The sequence below is a fragment of the Bubalus kerabau genome, chromosome 16 (assembly GCF_029407905.1).
Source record: "Bubalus kerabau isolate K-KA32 ecotype Philippines breed swamp buffalo chromosome 16, PCC_UOA_SB_1v2, whole genome shotgun sequence".
Taxonomy (NCBI): Eukaryota; Metazoa; Chordata; class Mammalia; order Artiodactyla; family Bovidae; genus Bubalus; species Bubalus kerabau.
Window position 1 is genome coordinate 65,250,993 of NC_073639.1, and position 15,367 is coordinate 65,266,359.

Consider the following 15,367-nt stretch of genomic DNA (forward strand, 5'->3'; position numbering starts at 1 on the left):
GTCCAGTGGTTAAGGCTCTGTGGTCCCACTGTGCAGGGGGTGTGGGTTCAATCCCTGGTCAGGGAACTAAGATTCCACATGCTGTGCAGTGTGGCCAAGAACAACAAAAAAAGAGGATGGGGGAGGGGGATGAGATTAGGGTGGTGGTCTCCCTTCAGGAATGTCCTAGAGGAGTATGACAGACCCCAGGAAGGGGGGGATGGACCCCCCATCCCTTGGGTCCTGGAAGGCTGCAAGGAGGAGAAACTCAAGACATCCCCACTCTCACCCCTGCAACCGACTATGAGCTTTGCATGTTTTATCCCATTGAACCTTTGCAAGACTCTATTCCCATTACACACGGGGAAACTGAGGCACAGCATCTTTCCCCTGTCACACCTCAGCTGCCCAAGCCTGGGGGCCCCATGGTACCTCTCCTCTGTTCCACTTCCCTCAGGAGCTGTGTTCAGTGACTCCAGGTCACCAGAGTGTTTGGAGACCCCGATGTCTGCTCCAGACGCTGCCACCCCCTTCAGGGGTGGGGTCTGGGAGAGGTATCCCAGCTGACTGGGTGTAAGCCTGTGACGCTGGGCAGGCACGAAATGATGGCTGTGTGCTGTGCGTGTGTGTGTTACTGTGTGTGTAAAGTGGGAGTCTCCCAGCCAAGTGTCTGCCTGTCAGTGTGGGGGAGTGTAGGTCAGAGTGTGTGGACCAGTCTGTCCCACCCGGCTTCTCCTGTCCAGTTGAATGTCTTTGTGGTGTCTGCATGTGGGTATTTTTCTGGGTGCTGTGTTCCCTGGAGTGTGTGAGTACATATTTCTGTGGTGTTCTCTGTGTAGAAGTGTGTGTCTATGTCTAGACCTGTGTGTGTTCATGGAGTGTGTTCCCTGAGGTGTGTCTGTGTGTATGTGTGCATGGTGTGTATTCCCTGGTGTGTGTCTGTGTGCAAGAGTGTGTGGCACGTTCCCCAAGTATTCGTGTATCTGTGTCTGTATCTCTATAGGAAGGGGGCCTCCTGGGTTGTGGGTACACTTGTGTGTGCGTGTAACTGTCATGTGATCCCTGGAGTGTGTGTGTACATGGAGGGGCGGCATGTTTGCAGGGGTGTGTGCCAGTCTGTGCAGTGTTTTCCATGTGTGCATGAAGCTGTGTTCTATTGCACTTGGCATGTTCCCTATACATGTGCATGCATATATAGCCCACGTTCCTAGGGGGCGTGTGTGTGTGTGTGTATGTGTGTGTGTGTGTGTTTCTGGACCCACTGAAGCAGCATGCAAACCTGCCAAGTATACCACTGGCTTAAAGACACCTTCCCCTCAGCTCGCTGGTGCTGACTGCGCCCGCAGGGGCAGGTGTCCAAACGGCACTGACCGGGCTCAGACCTGAGCAGGCATGCCAAGGGGGCTGCAGCAGCGCCTTCCCAGCTGTCACTGCCCCCACCCTTTAGGCTGCCCCTGGCTTTTTTTTTTTTTTTTTTTTGGCTGTGTCAGGTCTTACTTGTGGCATGGGGAATCTTCCTTCTACTTCCCTGACCAAGGATCAAAGCCAGGACTCCTGAATTGAGAGCATGGAATCTTAACCACTGGACCACCAGGGAAGTCCCTGGTCCCTGGCTTTCATTACACGCCTTCTCCTTATCAAAACTTCCCCATCCGATTTCATGCCCATCCACAGAAAGATACCAGTTCACCCACAAAGCTAAACCCTGAAGTCTGGACTCAGATGGGTGTATTGCACAGATCACAGCAGGCCTCCTCCTTCAACCCTCCTGACAGGTATTATCATTCCCATTTTACAGATAAGGAGACTGAGGAGCACAGAGGTTAAGTGACTCTCCCAAGCTTATCACTGCAATGCCTTAGTGGTTTCTTCTCCAAGATGGTGAGAAGTTATACCATGACTTAGTGGGCTGAGGTGCAAAAGAGGTGAAATGAACCAGGATTACACAGTGATGGTGATACGATGGTGCCTGTTGTTGTTCAGTCGCTCAGTCATGTCTGACTCTTTGCGACCCCATGCCAGGGTTCCCTGACCTTCACCATCTCCCAAAGCTTGCTCAAGCTCATGTCCGTGGAGTTGGTGATGCCATCCAACCATCTCATCCTCTGTTGTCCCCTTATCCTCCTGCCTTCAATCTTTCCTAGCGTCAGGGTCTTTTCTAATGAGTCGACTCTTCGCATCAGGTAGCCAAAGTATTGGAGCTTCAGCATCAGTCCTTCCAATGAATATTCAGGATTGTTTTCCTTTAGGATTGCCTGGTTTGACCTCTTTTCAGTTCAGGCAAGAATACTCGAGTGGGTTGTCATGCCCCGCTCCAGGGGATCTTCCCAACCCAGAGATTGAACCCCTTTCTCTTATGTCTCCTGCATTGGCAGGCAGGTTCTTTACCACTCGTGCCACCTGGGAAGCCCAATGATGGTAGTGATGATGGTTAAAACTGTGAGTCTGTAGTAGGTACTAGGAAATGTGCTCAGCCTTTTACGTGTAGAATTTCACTGACTCTTCACAGCATATGTAAGGGAGGTGCCATAAAAAAAAAAAAAAGTGAAGATGTTAGTTGCTTAGTTGTGTCCGACTCTTTGTGACCCCATAGACTGTAGCCCACCAGGCTCTTCTGCCCATGGAATCCTCAAGGCAAGAATACTGGAGTGGGTAGCCATTCCTTTCTCCAAGGGATCCTCTTGAAAGGGAGGTGCCATATTATCCCCATTTAACTGATGAGGAAACACATTAACGAGAGATGTGGTGATGTGCTGTTGTGTTGAAGTGAAGTCGCTCAGTCGTGTCCAACTCTTTGTGACCTCATGGATTGTAGCCTACCAGGCTTCTCCGTCCATGGGATTTTCTAGGCAAGAGTACTGGAGTGGGTTGCCATTTCCTTCCCCATCCAAGCTGCTTAATGGTTGAGCTGAAATATGAAAGCAGCTCTGAATGATTCCAAAAGCCAGATCTCTTCAGAAGGAAGAGCAAAGAGGGGAGGCAAGCTACATTTTCCTGAGACCTTTTCATGTGAAGAGGGGATAATGCCTTAGTCACCAGAACTGACATCAATAAATACTCTAGAGGGGGAAAACGTTCGTCATCCAGTGTCTTTGGAAAACCTGGATTAGCCACAGCTAACCTGTTTCCTTATGCAGGACTTATCAGAGCCTTTAATACATTCACATACATTGTGAATGTCCTGGTGGGAGACAGTGAAGTGGCTCCTTGGTGATCCCTAAATCCTTCTTTCCCAGAACTTTTATGGGTATCAGCAAACTTTGAGAGAAGTTTGGCTAAAGTCACGAATAGTTGGGTTTCAGACATAATAGTCAATGAAAAGGAACAGTTGGGAGCCAACTTCTCTCACCTGGGAGGAGGTCAGCTGTGGAGTGAGAGAGGGTCAGTACTAAGCCTAAGGGTTCATTCCATTATCACGGGGTGGTGGGCAGAGGTCCTTGCCGCACTCCACCCGATAATACTGACAGAAGGCTGTCAGAGTAGGAATGGAATTCTCTAGTGGTCATTCTAGATGACTGGGGCAGTCACAAAGGAGTCAGGGCATGCCCACGAGCCAGAGACAGAAGGCAAAGCAGGGGCCCCTGATCTGGTCTGGGGAGGCTACAGTCTCTTCTCTTCTCCTCTCAGGGTCCCCGCGCTCCCGGTGAAGAACTTGAATGGTACAGGGCCAGTCCACCCGGCCCTGGCAGGTGAGGTCCAGTCAAGGACGGAAAAGAAGGGCGGAGCCCACAAGGTGGCAGCCCCACCTGTCTGCCCATTGACTCCGCCCCTTGGTGGGCGTGGCCAAGAGGGCACATCCCCTACCATTGGGCTACAACTCTGGGGTGGGTGGGGCCGGCAGAAGGCTCTCAACTTGGCTTCAACTTCGGGTGGGGCTGAGTGGGCACCGTCCGTGGGACACACCCCATCCACCCATCCGAGGATTCCTGGGTGTACCAGGTGGGCGGAGTCTGGGGAGAGACCCCAAGGGTCCTCTCGACGATAGGAGAGCAGGGTGGACAGGGCCTGGATGAGCACCCCGCCCTCTGACTATCGCTGCTCGGTGTCCCGCAGGGATGACTGGGATCCTGCTCTGCGCCGCGGGGCTGCCCGTCTGCCTGACCCGGGCCCCCAAGCCCATCCTGCACCCACCGCCGGTGAGCAAGAGCGACGTCAAGCCCGTGCCTGGCGTGCCCGGGGTGTGCCGCAAGACCAAGAAGAAACACCTGAAGAAGAGTAGGCCTCCTAAGCTAGACCCTGACCCCTGAACTAACCCTGCTAACCCATCTGAGCTCTTCTGGCCCCATCCACCACCAACTCCGATTACATAAAACCTCAAGCAACCCCTGACATGTGACTCCCACCAGCCCTTACAGCTTCTGACCCTACCCCTCAAGACCCCTGTCTTGAGCCATGCCCTCAGGGCTAAACCCTGGGTACAGTCAAGCCCAGCCCAATTCTGTCCTTACAGGTAAGAACCCTGAAGATGTGGTTCGAAGGTACATGCAGAAGGTGAAGAACCCACCTGATGAGGTGAGCCCCTGGGCAAGGAGGAGGGGCGGAGGGCAGGCAGCCTCCCCTCCAGAGATGGAGACCCCAGCACCCCCCTCCTTGTGAGGTTCTGTGTGTTTCAGCCTCTTCTTCCAGTTTGTGGGTTTGCCTTCTCACTGTCTTTACAGCATCTTTTGATAAACATCAATGCTATGTTTAACAGAATCACATTTATCAACCTTTTGATGATCAACAGTTTTTGCATCTTATTTTTACCCATCTTTTTCCACCAAACATATTTAAGCTTTGTTTTCGATAGTTAAGCCTTGAATATGTCTGGAGGGAGTGTGAGGGAGCCATCTCTTCCCCTGCCATGCACCTGAATTCAGTACCTGGGGGTGTCCCCTCCCTTTGACAGATGGAGGCCAGAGAGGGGGCGGTCTGCTGCTCTTGGGGGGGTTGAGGGTCTGGCCCCTGCTGAGGGGCAGTGCTGACATGGGGGTGTCCTGCCCTCCCCAGTCCTCAGTCTCCTCTCTGTTCTCCCCCCGACCCCAGGACTGCACCATCTGCATGGAGCGGCTGGTCACGGCCTCTGGCTACGAGGGCGTGCTTCGGCACAAGGGTGTGCGACCTGAGCTCGTGGGCCGCCTGGGCCGCTGTGGCCACATGTACCACCTGCTGTGCCTCGTGGCCATGTACTCCAATGGCAACAAGGTGGGCTGGCGGGCAGGGGGAGCAGACAGGAGGGCTGGGGAGGGGCCCAGACACCTGGGAACCTCACAGCCACCCCCCACTCCCCGCCCCAGGATGGCAGCCTGCAGTGCCCCACCTGCAAGGCCATCTACGGGGAGAAGACGGGCACTCAGCCGCCCGGGAAGATGGAGTTTCACCTCATCCCTCACTCGCTGCCCGGTTTCGCTGACACCCAGACCATCCGTATCGTCTATGACATCCCCACCGGCATCCAGGTGAGCCCTCAGGCCCCTGACTTTGAACTCGCCAGCGGTTCCCCACTGCCGTCTGTGGTTCAAGCCCCCTGCTGCCCCTCCCCACAGGGCCCTGAGCACCCCAACCCAGGCAAGAAGTTCACTGCAAGAGGCTTCCCACGCCACTGCTATCTGCCCAACAATGAGAAAGGCCGGAAGGTGGGTGCCGCAAGGGCAAGGGGGTGTGGGAGCAGGCCGGGGCCCCAGCACTGACCATAGCCATCTAGTGTGCATGTGTCTAGCCCTGCCAGCGACCTCAAAACCTCATTTCATTGACCAGCCCGCTGAGGTCAAGGTCTTTTTAGAGATAAACAAAGCCTCAGAGAGGGCAAGTCATTTGTCCGAGGTCACACAGCGAGGTCACACAGGAGCCTGGATTTGAACCCAAGCAGTCTAGACTCTTCACCGCCACACCAGAAGAGTGTCGGCTTTTACTTTTTGTTTTTCAAAAGAAGCCAGAAATTCTGATTTTCACGTGAAACCTTCAGGTTTTTGAATACTGCCAGCGTAGGAACGAAGCGGCTATTTAACACAGCGTGAGGTTCAAGCCAAACACAGCTGAGGGTCATCAGTTTGAGACTCTTCACCTCAAAGAAATAGGCTGATAACATGGAAAGTGGTTTTACTGGGGGAGCTCAGAGTGGGAGTCAGTCTAGGGAAGGAAGTGAGCACACCGGGTGGCCATGGGGAATCCTGCAGGGTAACCTCAGGGTCCGGGGGGAGGGACTTTGCTGCCTGTGAGGCTTGCTCGCTTCGCCCCCATTTGCCCCGCCCCTTGCCCCGCCCTCCAGGTGCTGCGGCTGCTCATCACCGCCTGGGAGCGGAGACTCATCTTCACGATCGGGACGTCCAACACCACAGGCGAGTCGGACACCGTGGTGTGGAATGAGATCCACCACAAGACCGAGTTTGGATCCAACCTGACGGGCCATGGCTACCCGGACGCTAGCTACCTAGACAACGTGCTGGCGGAGCTCACAGCTCAGGGTGTGTCTGAGGCTGTGGCCAAGGCCTGAGATCCGAGGCTGCCCACCTTCCCTCCTGCTTTGCCCCTGATCCGGCACATGCCTCCCTCCGCCCGCCGGGTGTGTCCTGGCGGCCCAGGTTCAGGGCTGGGGAGGAGCCTGCAGGAGGAGCCAGGAGCGTTCCGGGGATTTGGCTGGTAGCAGTTGGGATGATGGGAGGATGGCAGGCCAGCCGGCTTGACCCTAGCTCCCCTGAGAGGGTCGCAAGGGTGTACCGGAAACCATAGCAACCTCCCTGCTAAAAAGACAGAGCCCCACCCCCTCACACAAACACACGTGTCCTGTTGAACACATGCACGCACACCCACGTGCCTCTACTTACCCCCAGACTGGGGGGGAAGAGACAGAAAGACCCCTGTGATACCCCATGTGGATTCCCATTTGTGTCTCTATCGCATCTGTACAGGCTTGTCTGCAAGCAGGGGACTCAGGGCTAGCACCTGGGGGCCCAGTAGGGCTCCAGGAGAAAAGGGGGCACTTGGGAAGCTCAGTCTCCTCCCATCTCTGCCACCCACTGATGGCCCACGGGGTGGAAGCCCCCAGATATTCAGCAGTTTTGCAAAAGGGCAGGATAGGAAGACAGACTAGGAGAATCTTATTTTGTGCTTATGTCTCTTCATCCTTCTGGGACCCTGACCTCCTCCCCTCCCATCCCCAAGCCTTATGTCTGTCCCTGATAAAGGCACTGTTTTCCTTTCTTCCCCATCCCATTTTCTCCACCAAATCACTCCTAACATGAAGATCCAAAGGCTGGAGCTTCTGGCTTCAGGAGCGAGACGAGTCAGGCCTGGCTTAGGCCAGCAGGTTTAAAAAGCAGACCAGACAGCAAAGAGTCCATTTCCCTTTCGTTGGGAGTGGGCAGTGGGGTGGCTGATAGTCTCGGCCAACCAGGGGCCTGTTGCCCAGGCAACTCACCAGCTCCGCCTCTGTTGATTGGCTGCCATGGTGGAAGTCAGCCAAGATTTAAAGGGACGCCAGCGATTGCTCTTTTGAAAATCTACCAGTCCCACTGTGGGTGGAGAAATAAATGGTCTTTCTCCTCCTCAACTGGGTCTTTTCCTGTCAAGAAGGGGCGTGGGTGGCTCTGTTTCTGGGGGACTTCAGTCCATCCCATGGGGGAGCTTGCAACAAAATGGTGACTCAAGACCACTGTCCCTGTTAGGCTCGGGCAGATGGAGATGGAGGGTCCCCACGCTTCTCTTGTCCTGGGGGTGTGATGGTGGCAGAGGCAGACCCTCCCAATCCTAGTCCCCAAGAGGGTACAAGTTGAAGTTCTGTTCTCAAGCACAGGTGCAAGGCAATGCACGCAGCTCCTGGGTTCAATGACTAGGAATGAGGAACTCAGGCTGGGAACCTCCAGGAAACAATGGGGGTGCTGGGAGACGCCGTGATGGCTTTCTGGAACCTCAGAATCCCAGTCTCTGCCCTCAGGGAGGAGGACCAGGTTCTGTCTAGAAAGAGACAAGGACCTGTCCCAGGATCTGCAGCGAGTCTCCTATCAACCAACCTCTCACATCCCAGGAGGCTGGGAGGCTGTAGAGAATGTTGCAGCTCCAGGCGACCCCTGCTGGGCACCTTTGGGATAGCACCGCATCTGTCCTACCCTCTAGTTACACAAAACGGGAAATGAATATTTGGAGACCCTTCCAATCCTGCCAGTTGGGTGTTCCCCAACATTTTAACTTCTGCGATTCATTCTCAAACAAAAGCTCACCTCAATATAAAATCGCCCAGCCCCGTGATCCTCATATCTCACGTGCAATCCACATCACCTGTGGAACATGCTGAAAGCCCTGATGCCTGCCCTCCTGCTCCTCAGATTCTGATTCAGTTGATCCAGGAAGCTGCATTTCCAGCAGATACTCTGAGGATAGGGTATCCAGTAGATACTTCTCCCACAGGGTATCTGTGGACCACAACTGAGAAATCCCTCCCTGTTTCCTACGCTATTGCCATGGAACCCATTTTGAAAATCACACATATCAACTCTCTCACTCATTTTATACAGGGTAAACTGAGGCTCAAAGAGAGGGAAAGAGCCTGGCCTGAGGTCTCTCAGGCTTCAGGGGTCTGGGTCAGGCACTGGGCTCTCAGCCTCGGTTATTCCTGGGGGCCCCTGATTGTAGAAGCTTGTGGTTAGGATTCTTGGCTAAGGACAGGGTTCAGGAGGATCAGTGAGGTTACAGGGATTAGCAGACATGAAAATAGGAAGGGGTTGAGCCCATTTTAGTGCCTGTCTGGGGCAACAAGGCCACATGGGCATCAGGGATTCAGGTACAGCTGTATCTAGCGGCTCAGGGCCAGGCTGCCCTAGTCAGTGTGGGTAGAGGCAGTCCAGTGAAGTAGAAACCTCAAGGTGAGCCAAGTAAGTCAGATTCCTTATTCCATCCACTCCAGTCTGCCTCAACCCAGAGGGAGAGATTCATTCAGTGCAAGGCTGGTCCCCAGCCAAAGGACTTCCATGCCTGGGTTCTGGGCTTAGGACACATGGGAGGACTAGGATATCTCTAGAAGCCTGCAAGTCACAGCATCAGTGAGGTGCAGGGCAGCCACGAGGGGATTCCTGGGCCATGGGATGTTGAGAAGGGCCCACTGGCTCCTTCCTCCTCCTTCCAGGCTGACTCTGGCATCTCTTTAGGGCCTCAGGGGGCCCGAAACCACCTTCCCCTGCTCCTGCTGCTGGAACTCCTCATGGGCTTGGTCCAGGTCTGTGAGCACCTTCAGCAGGCGGGCAGCTGCCTCCCTCTGCCGAGCCAGGGCATCAGTACAGGCCCCTGGGAGAGAGAAGAGGAGGCCATAGTGTTTCAGCCAGGCCACAGCAGGCTGCTCTAACTCAGATTCAGTGGCTTCCTCAGACTCTGGATGTGCCTGGTGCCCCAAGAATCCTAAAATGTGCCAGAGCCGGCCACATGCAGCTCCCTGACCTGCTGGTGGATTGCAAACAGGAGAGTGGGGGTGAGGGAGAAGGGGCTCAGAGACCAGGGTGGGAGGTTTTTGGCAAGTTGTGGGAGGTACCAGAGAAGAGAAAGAAAAGGGATTTCCTTATCCCCTTACCTTCCATGGCACTGGAGCCCTGCTCTGTGGCTGCCTCCAGAGTTGTATCCATGTTGGAATCCTCGAGGAATTTCATCCTGAAAGATAAGAGAGAGAAAACCAGGCTGGTCCCTGAATCCCAATCCTGCTCTCAAACCCAGAAATTCTGCTGGTTGAAGGAGACATTACAGGTTCCCACTAAATCATCACCATTGCCATCATCATCACAGCAAACATAGAGTGTCTGCTGCTATTCCAAGCCCTTTCCATGTATAGACTCATTTAATTAGCACAAAACACAGGTGGATACTTACTAGTAGCTCCATTACACAGATGACCACTGAGACAGAGAGAGCTAAAGCAACTTGCCTAAGGTTGCACAGCATAATAATAATTGTTACCCTTTATTATTAGAAAGGGTATTATATTTCATATTTTTATTATATAGAAAGCTAACGATGTGTCCAGGCACCTACAAAGTGCTTTACCTGTATGAGTTCATTTGGTCCTCAGGACAACCCCATGAGGTAAGGACTGTTGGTACCCTAATTTTCCAGACTGAGAAAACTGAGGTACAGAGAAGGTAAGCAACTCGCCTAAGTTTCACACAGCCAGTCCAGGATTTGAACCCAGGCAGGCCAGCTTCAGGACTCACACTGTAAGCTGGAACAAATCTCCATCACTGAGTTACAGTGACCCTGAGATCAACCAAGAGGGGGTGGGAACACACATCCACTTGTGTCTCGGGAGTCCTGGGTATCAAAGGATCTCAAGATCCATGGGACTTCCCTTGCAGCCCAGTGGTTAAGACTCTGAGCTTCCAACGTCCCGGGGCAAGGGTTCAATCCCTGGTGGGGGAACTAAGACCCTACATGCCATGTGGCATGGCCAAAGTGAAAAAAAAAAAAAAGGTCCCAAGATCTAGTTCTGTATCAGAGCCCACCTGAGGATGGCAACAGTCCTCCCCTAGAGCCTGTCCCCACCCAGAAGCTCATCAGAGGCACATGGGAAGAATGAACCGGTAATCATGGGGTGGGACCCACCTGAGCCGGTCCCGCCCCAGAAGCAGCTGCCGATACACCATCTGGGTCTCAGCATCAGGATCCAGCGGGTCACTCCAGTCCCCCAGGGTGACGGCCGAGTGCGTGCGGCTGCAACCGGAAGCTGGGGGCGACACAGCGGCATCATCTGTAGCTTCGCATTCCCCTTCCAGAGCCTCCATGGCCAAGCCCTGCCCCTTAGACTTCTAAAACCACTCTTCAAACCTACTGCTTCCTTCCAGCCGCACTGCCCCTGCCTTCACCCAACAGAGCAATAGCCTCCCTTCTCTCCATGCCCTTTCCACACTCTAGGCTCAGCCACACAGACCTTTCTCGATCCTTCAGCCTGTCTTTGCTCTGCGTGAAACATCCTTTCTTCCTCTGTCCCTTTCTCCAACTTCACTAATTAACTCTTACTCTTCTCACAGGTCACACTTGAGCCACACCTCCTCCAGGAAGCCCTTCTTGCTGTCCTACCCTGGGGCTGGGCCAGAGGGGTTCACTGGCATCTCAAAAGCCTCATCTTGGCATTTGTAACACTGTATTACAATTGTCTGGTTATTCATTTATTTTCCTGAGAACAAGCCTGGCATTTGGTAGGCACTTGAAAAAAAGTATCTGTGTGACAGGCAGTGTTCCAATCGCTTTGCATATATCAACTTATTTAATCCTCACAGCAGCCCTACAAGGTGGACATTATCATCCGGCCCATTTTACACTTGAGGAGACTAAGGCAGAGAGAGGTTAAGTTTCTTGCTCAAGGTTGCAGGGCAGCCCAGGCGGAGGTGGGACACCCTGTGATTGACAGGTGTGGAGGGCGGAGCCTGAGCCCGCCCTGCCCCCTCACCTGAGCGCTCGGCCTGGAGGCAGCAGGTCCAGTGCCCGCTGCGGAAGGCACCGGGGTGGCAGGAGGCCAGCTTGTCCGGGTTGGGGGCGCTGGCCTTGCGCAGGGCCGACAGCCATTGATTGAGCTCGTTCACGTTCTGCGTGGAGATGGAAGGGCAGTCAGAGATGGGTTGGGACCCCAAAGGCGCCCTCTGCTCCTCCCCCATGCTGGCGGCGCCTCACCTTGCACTGGAGGTAGGTGGTGTGCGGCGCCCCCGCGCCGTCCTGCGTCACCACCTGCATCACGTGCGGCAGCTGGAAGGCGCCCTCGTCCACGCGCTCCACGGCTCGGATGCGCGACACGGGGATGGAGGAGCGCATCTGGGAGAGAGGACTCTCGCTGCAGGGCGGGCTAGGGCCAGGGGCCAGGGAGACCGGGCCTGGGGACAGCTTTCCTGTGGATGTGTGCAGCGGGCGGTGTGTTCCGGCATGGGGACAGTCAGCCTGGTGCATCTGTGCTATGTGCGTGTCCACTTGGCGGCCCTGTGAGTCCCGCAATCACTCTCGCAGTGATCACTTCTCTGGGCATCAGTTTCCATCATCATCACCATCACCATGGCAATCCCTGCTACTGCACTTGGGATGTGGTTCTAAGCACTCTACACCTACCAGCTTATTTCATCATGAGAACAGATTTCTGAGGCTGGGTCTATCATTCCTCCCAATTTACAGATGAGAAAACTGAGACATAAGAGAATAAAGGACCCTCCAGAGGCCACTCAGCTGGTGGAGCCAGAATTGGACAGGGAGTTGAACTCTAGAATCTACACTCTGCTGAAAAAGTAGAAAGAATAAATGTGGACACCGTCTCCAGTGGTAGCTGCTATGATTTGTGGGTGTGCAGACACAGAAATGGGTAGATCCCCGTGGGTGTCTCAGTTTGAGCTAGACTTGAATGGCAGCCCCATGAGAGCAGGGAGTTTGTGTTTTGTTTACTGCCGTATCTCCAGCACCTAGAACACCGCATGGTACATAGTAGGTACTTGATAAGTGCTTGATGGGTGAATGAATGGGTGAACAAAAGCCTGGATATGAGTGCATGTACCTTTGGGTGAGATCCAATTTTCTGTGAGTCTCTATAGCACTTGGGTGCATGGGTAGTTCAGTGGTAGAATTCTCGCCTACCACACGGGAGGCCCAGGTTCAATTCCCAGCCCATGCAGCCACAGCATCCCCTTTGGGGTTCCCAGGTGGGGTTAGTAGTAAAGAACCTGCCTGCCAATGCAAGAGACAAGAGGGACTCAGATTTGATCCCTGGGTCAGGAAGATCCCTTGGAGGAGGGCATGGCAACCCACTCCAGTATTCTCACCTGGAGCATCCCATGGACAGAAGAGCCTGGCAGGCTACAGTCCATAGGCTCACAAAAGAGTCGGACATGACCAAAGTGACTTAGCATGCATAGTGTGCGGGCAGAGACCTGCGTGGAAACAGCTGAGGAGGGCTAAGCATTGTCCATGCCCTGGGAGTGTCCACATCTGGGTGGGTACGTCCCAGCCACCACAGGTGCACATGCTGAAGATCGTCTGATGGTATGTGTAAGCGTTTGCCTGTACCTGTTCTGTGCCCACCTGGACCCACAGGTATTAGCAGAGCCTGGCCTTGGAATTTGAGTTTGCTAAGCTGCTTTGGGACCTTGGGCAAGTCCTTGTCCCCTCCTGGGCCTCAGTATCCCCCTGGGTACAAAGAGGCAGCTCTGTGAGGGAGGCCACCGTGGAAGTCCCTCCACTGCGGGCTGGAGCCCCACCTGCCACTCAGGACTCTTGGAGTAGGACAGCGTCTCCCCGCTGAGCCGGAAGTAGCGCTTCTTGAAGGCAAAGCGTGTGGCCAGGCCGGCAGGCTCCTCCTTGCGCTTGAGTAGGTAGCCTTCTCGGACAGTCATTGAGGGCGGGACCAGAGCCCTAGCTGGGCCCCCAGCCTCTGGAAAATGGGGAGAGGGGACTGGGAACCCTTCCCACCCAGGCTCCACTTTCCGAGGGTCTCATGGAGGAGCGGGATTCTTGGCTCCCTGAGAGGCGGAAGGATGAGTAAGATGGACTCTACTTTCTCCAAAGAGAATGGTATTATTGAGGGCTGGGGAAGGGAATGGGGGTGGCAGGGAGTGGGGGCCCCAAAGTTGGCCTTGGTGATCCCTTTCCAACTTGAGGGATGTACAGGCACCAGCAGGAAGAGCCACGCTTTACAGAGTCAGTCCAGGGAGTGACTGGATGCTAGTCACTATGCCCTGGATCTAGCTACCCTCAGGGGATCCAGACACAAGCCCCCCCACCCCCAGCATACAGGGACCCCACCAGGTCACAACCAGGCCTCCACATTTCCTCAGGGTGCTCCTAGGTGATTTGGACCCAAGTATTTCATGACCTGGGCCCCACATTATGATATAGACTCATCCCTAACTCCTCTGCTTAAAACTATCCCATGGGGAGTTCCCTGGGGATCCAGAGGTTAAGAATCTACCTGCCAATGCAGGGGACACAGGTTCGATTCCTGGTCAGCGAACTAAGATCCCACATGCCTCGGGACAACTAAGCCTGCACAGCTACTGAGCCCACATGCCACAACTAAGACCTGACACAGCCAAATAAATAAATACTTAAATATTAATAAAATGAATCTACCCTGTGGTTCCACTTCACTCCAAGTAAAAGCCTAAATCCTTCCAGCAACCCCACACGACCTGCCCCCTCACCTCTCCTCCACTCCCTCTCGTTCATTCTTCTTCACTGGTGCCCCCTCACTGTCCACCCCAGGGCCTTGGCACACACTGTCCCCAGCCTGAAACACTTTCCCAGGATCCTCACTGCTTCCTCTCTGTTCTCTTTCAGGTCTTTGCTCTAATATCACCCTGGGGAGGCCATTCCTGGCCACCCTCTCTAAAAGGCTGATCTGCCACCCCCAGCCCAATATTCCCTTTCTCCCTTTATTTTTTCTCCTTAGCACTTATCTCTCCCTAACACACCATATGATTTGCTAACTCATCTTGTTTACTGCCTGCTGTCTCCACTAGAATAAAACTTCCACATGAGCAGGAGCTTCTTCTGTCTCACCCACTGCTGTGTCCCCAGACCCTGGAACTGTGTCTAGGACATAGCAGGCACTTAATGGGTATCTGTCAATGGAGTAAGTGCCATGCCACGATCCCCTGTCACATCTCCACAGGGGCTGAAACAGTCTGGAGGGCCTGCATCTGTTCATCCCTGGGCCCTAGCACAGCATATACCAGGAAGGGTTTGTTGACTGACTAGCTGACCCACAGGTGCACAGTCTCGGTGCTGGGGTGGGGGAGGGGTGGCGGACGGGTAGGTCCTGAGGGTCCCGTAGAGTGACAAGTTGGCTGTGGCAGGGCCATGGGAACTCACCCTCCTTCCCATCCATATCCACCAGCTGGTCCAGGAAGTCTCTCACCCTGGAAATACTCTGCAGCAGGAAGGGGTGTAGGGGGGCCATCCACAGCTCCTTGCCCTGGCCCAGCTGCTGGCCCAGATTTCCAATGCTCTGCACTGCCTGGAGCAAAGAAGCAGGGGGCGCTGCCAGGGCCAAGGTCACTGCCAGCGGGGAAGGGCCTCTGTGGACTCAGAACAGCCCCAGAGTCCTGGCTCCCAAATCAGTGTCCAACGAAAGGAGAAAGTGATAGAAACACCTGCCTGAAAAGATATCTGTCCCTCTCTGTGCACAGATGTGTATCCCCAGTGCTTTTATTCTGTCCCCCATCTAGAACCCAAATAACCTCATTCAGGACTGCTTGATCTCATCATACATACCTGAGCCCATCAGAACCTCCAAATGTGGCCCCTTGGTGAATGATGGTCTGATTCATACTAAAGTGTAAATGACTGCTAGCCTGCTTCCCACCTTCCCCCAGAAGGGGAGGGGTTTCGTTCCAAAGAGGGAATTGAGAGCAAAATGAAAGCCTTCACACTCTGGATGAAAAGCTGGGACTTCCCCCTCATG

The 15,367-nt window shown here is 54.2% G+C and overlaps 2 protein-coding genes and 1 non-coding gene across 3 annotated transcripts in view; 2 read left to right on the plus strand and 1 right to left on the minus strand.

The window, feature by feature from the left end:
• The window catches only part of DTX1 (deltex E3 ubiquitin ligase 1), a 38,699-nt gene extending 31,192 nt beyond the window's left edge, over positions 1 to 7,507 (plus strand). The window contains exons 4-10 of the mRNA XM_055549939.1: positions 3,607 to 3,668; positions 4,033 to 4,194; positions 4,430 to 4,491; positions 5,005 to 5,163; positions 5,256 to 5,417; positions 5,505 to 5,594; positions 6,227 to 7,507. Coding sequence (XP_055405914.1) covers positions 3,607 to 3,668; positions 4,033 to 4,194; positions 4,430 to 4,491; positions 5,005 to 5,163; positions 5,256 to 5,417; positions 5,505 to 5,594; positions 6,227 to 6,451 — 922 coding nt within the window. The 3' untranslated portion in view covers positions 6,452 to 7,507. The remainder of the gene's footprint in view (positions 1 to 3,606; positions 3,669 to 4,032; positions 4,195 to 4,429; positions 4,492 to 5,004; positions 5,164 to 5,255; positions 5,418 to 5,504; positions 5,595 to 6,226) is intronic.
• The window catches only part of RASAL1 (RAS protein activator like 1), a 34,194-nt gene continuing 26,289 nt past the window's right edge, over positions 7,463 to 15,367 (minus strand). The window contains exons 15-21 of the mRNA XM_055549937.1: positions 14,776 to 14,920; positions 13,164 to 13,336; positions 11,602 to 11,739; positions 11,381 to 11,516; positions 10,537 to 10,657; positions 9,515 to 9,591; positions 7,463 to 9,234 (exon numbers count right to left, since the gene is read on the minus strand). Coding sequence (XP_055405912.1) covers positions 9,095 to 9,234; positions 9,515 to 9,591; positions 10,537 to 10,657; positions 11,381 to 11,516; positions 11,602 to 11,739; positions 13,164 to 13,336; positions 14,776 to 14,920 — 930 coding nt within the window. The 3' untranslated portion in view covers positions 7,463 to 9,094. The remainder of the gene's footprint in view (positions 9,235 to 9,514; positions 9,592 to 10,536; positions 10,658 to 11,380; positions 11,517 to 11,601; positions 11,740 to 13,163; positions 13,337 to 14,775; positions 14,921 to 15,367) is intronic.
• Positions 12,510 to 12,580, plus strand: TRNAG-ACC (transfer RNA glycine (anticodon ACC)). The gene has a single exon. It is a non-coding gene; the product is annotated as a tRNA-Gly (tRNA).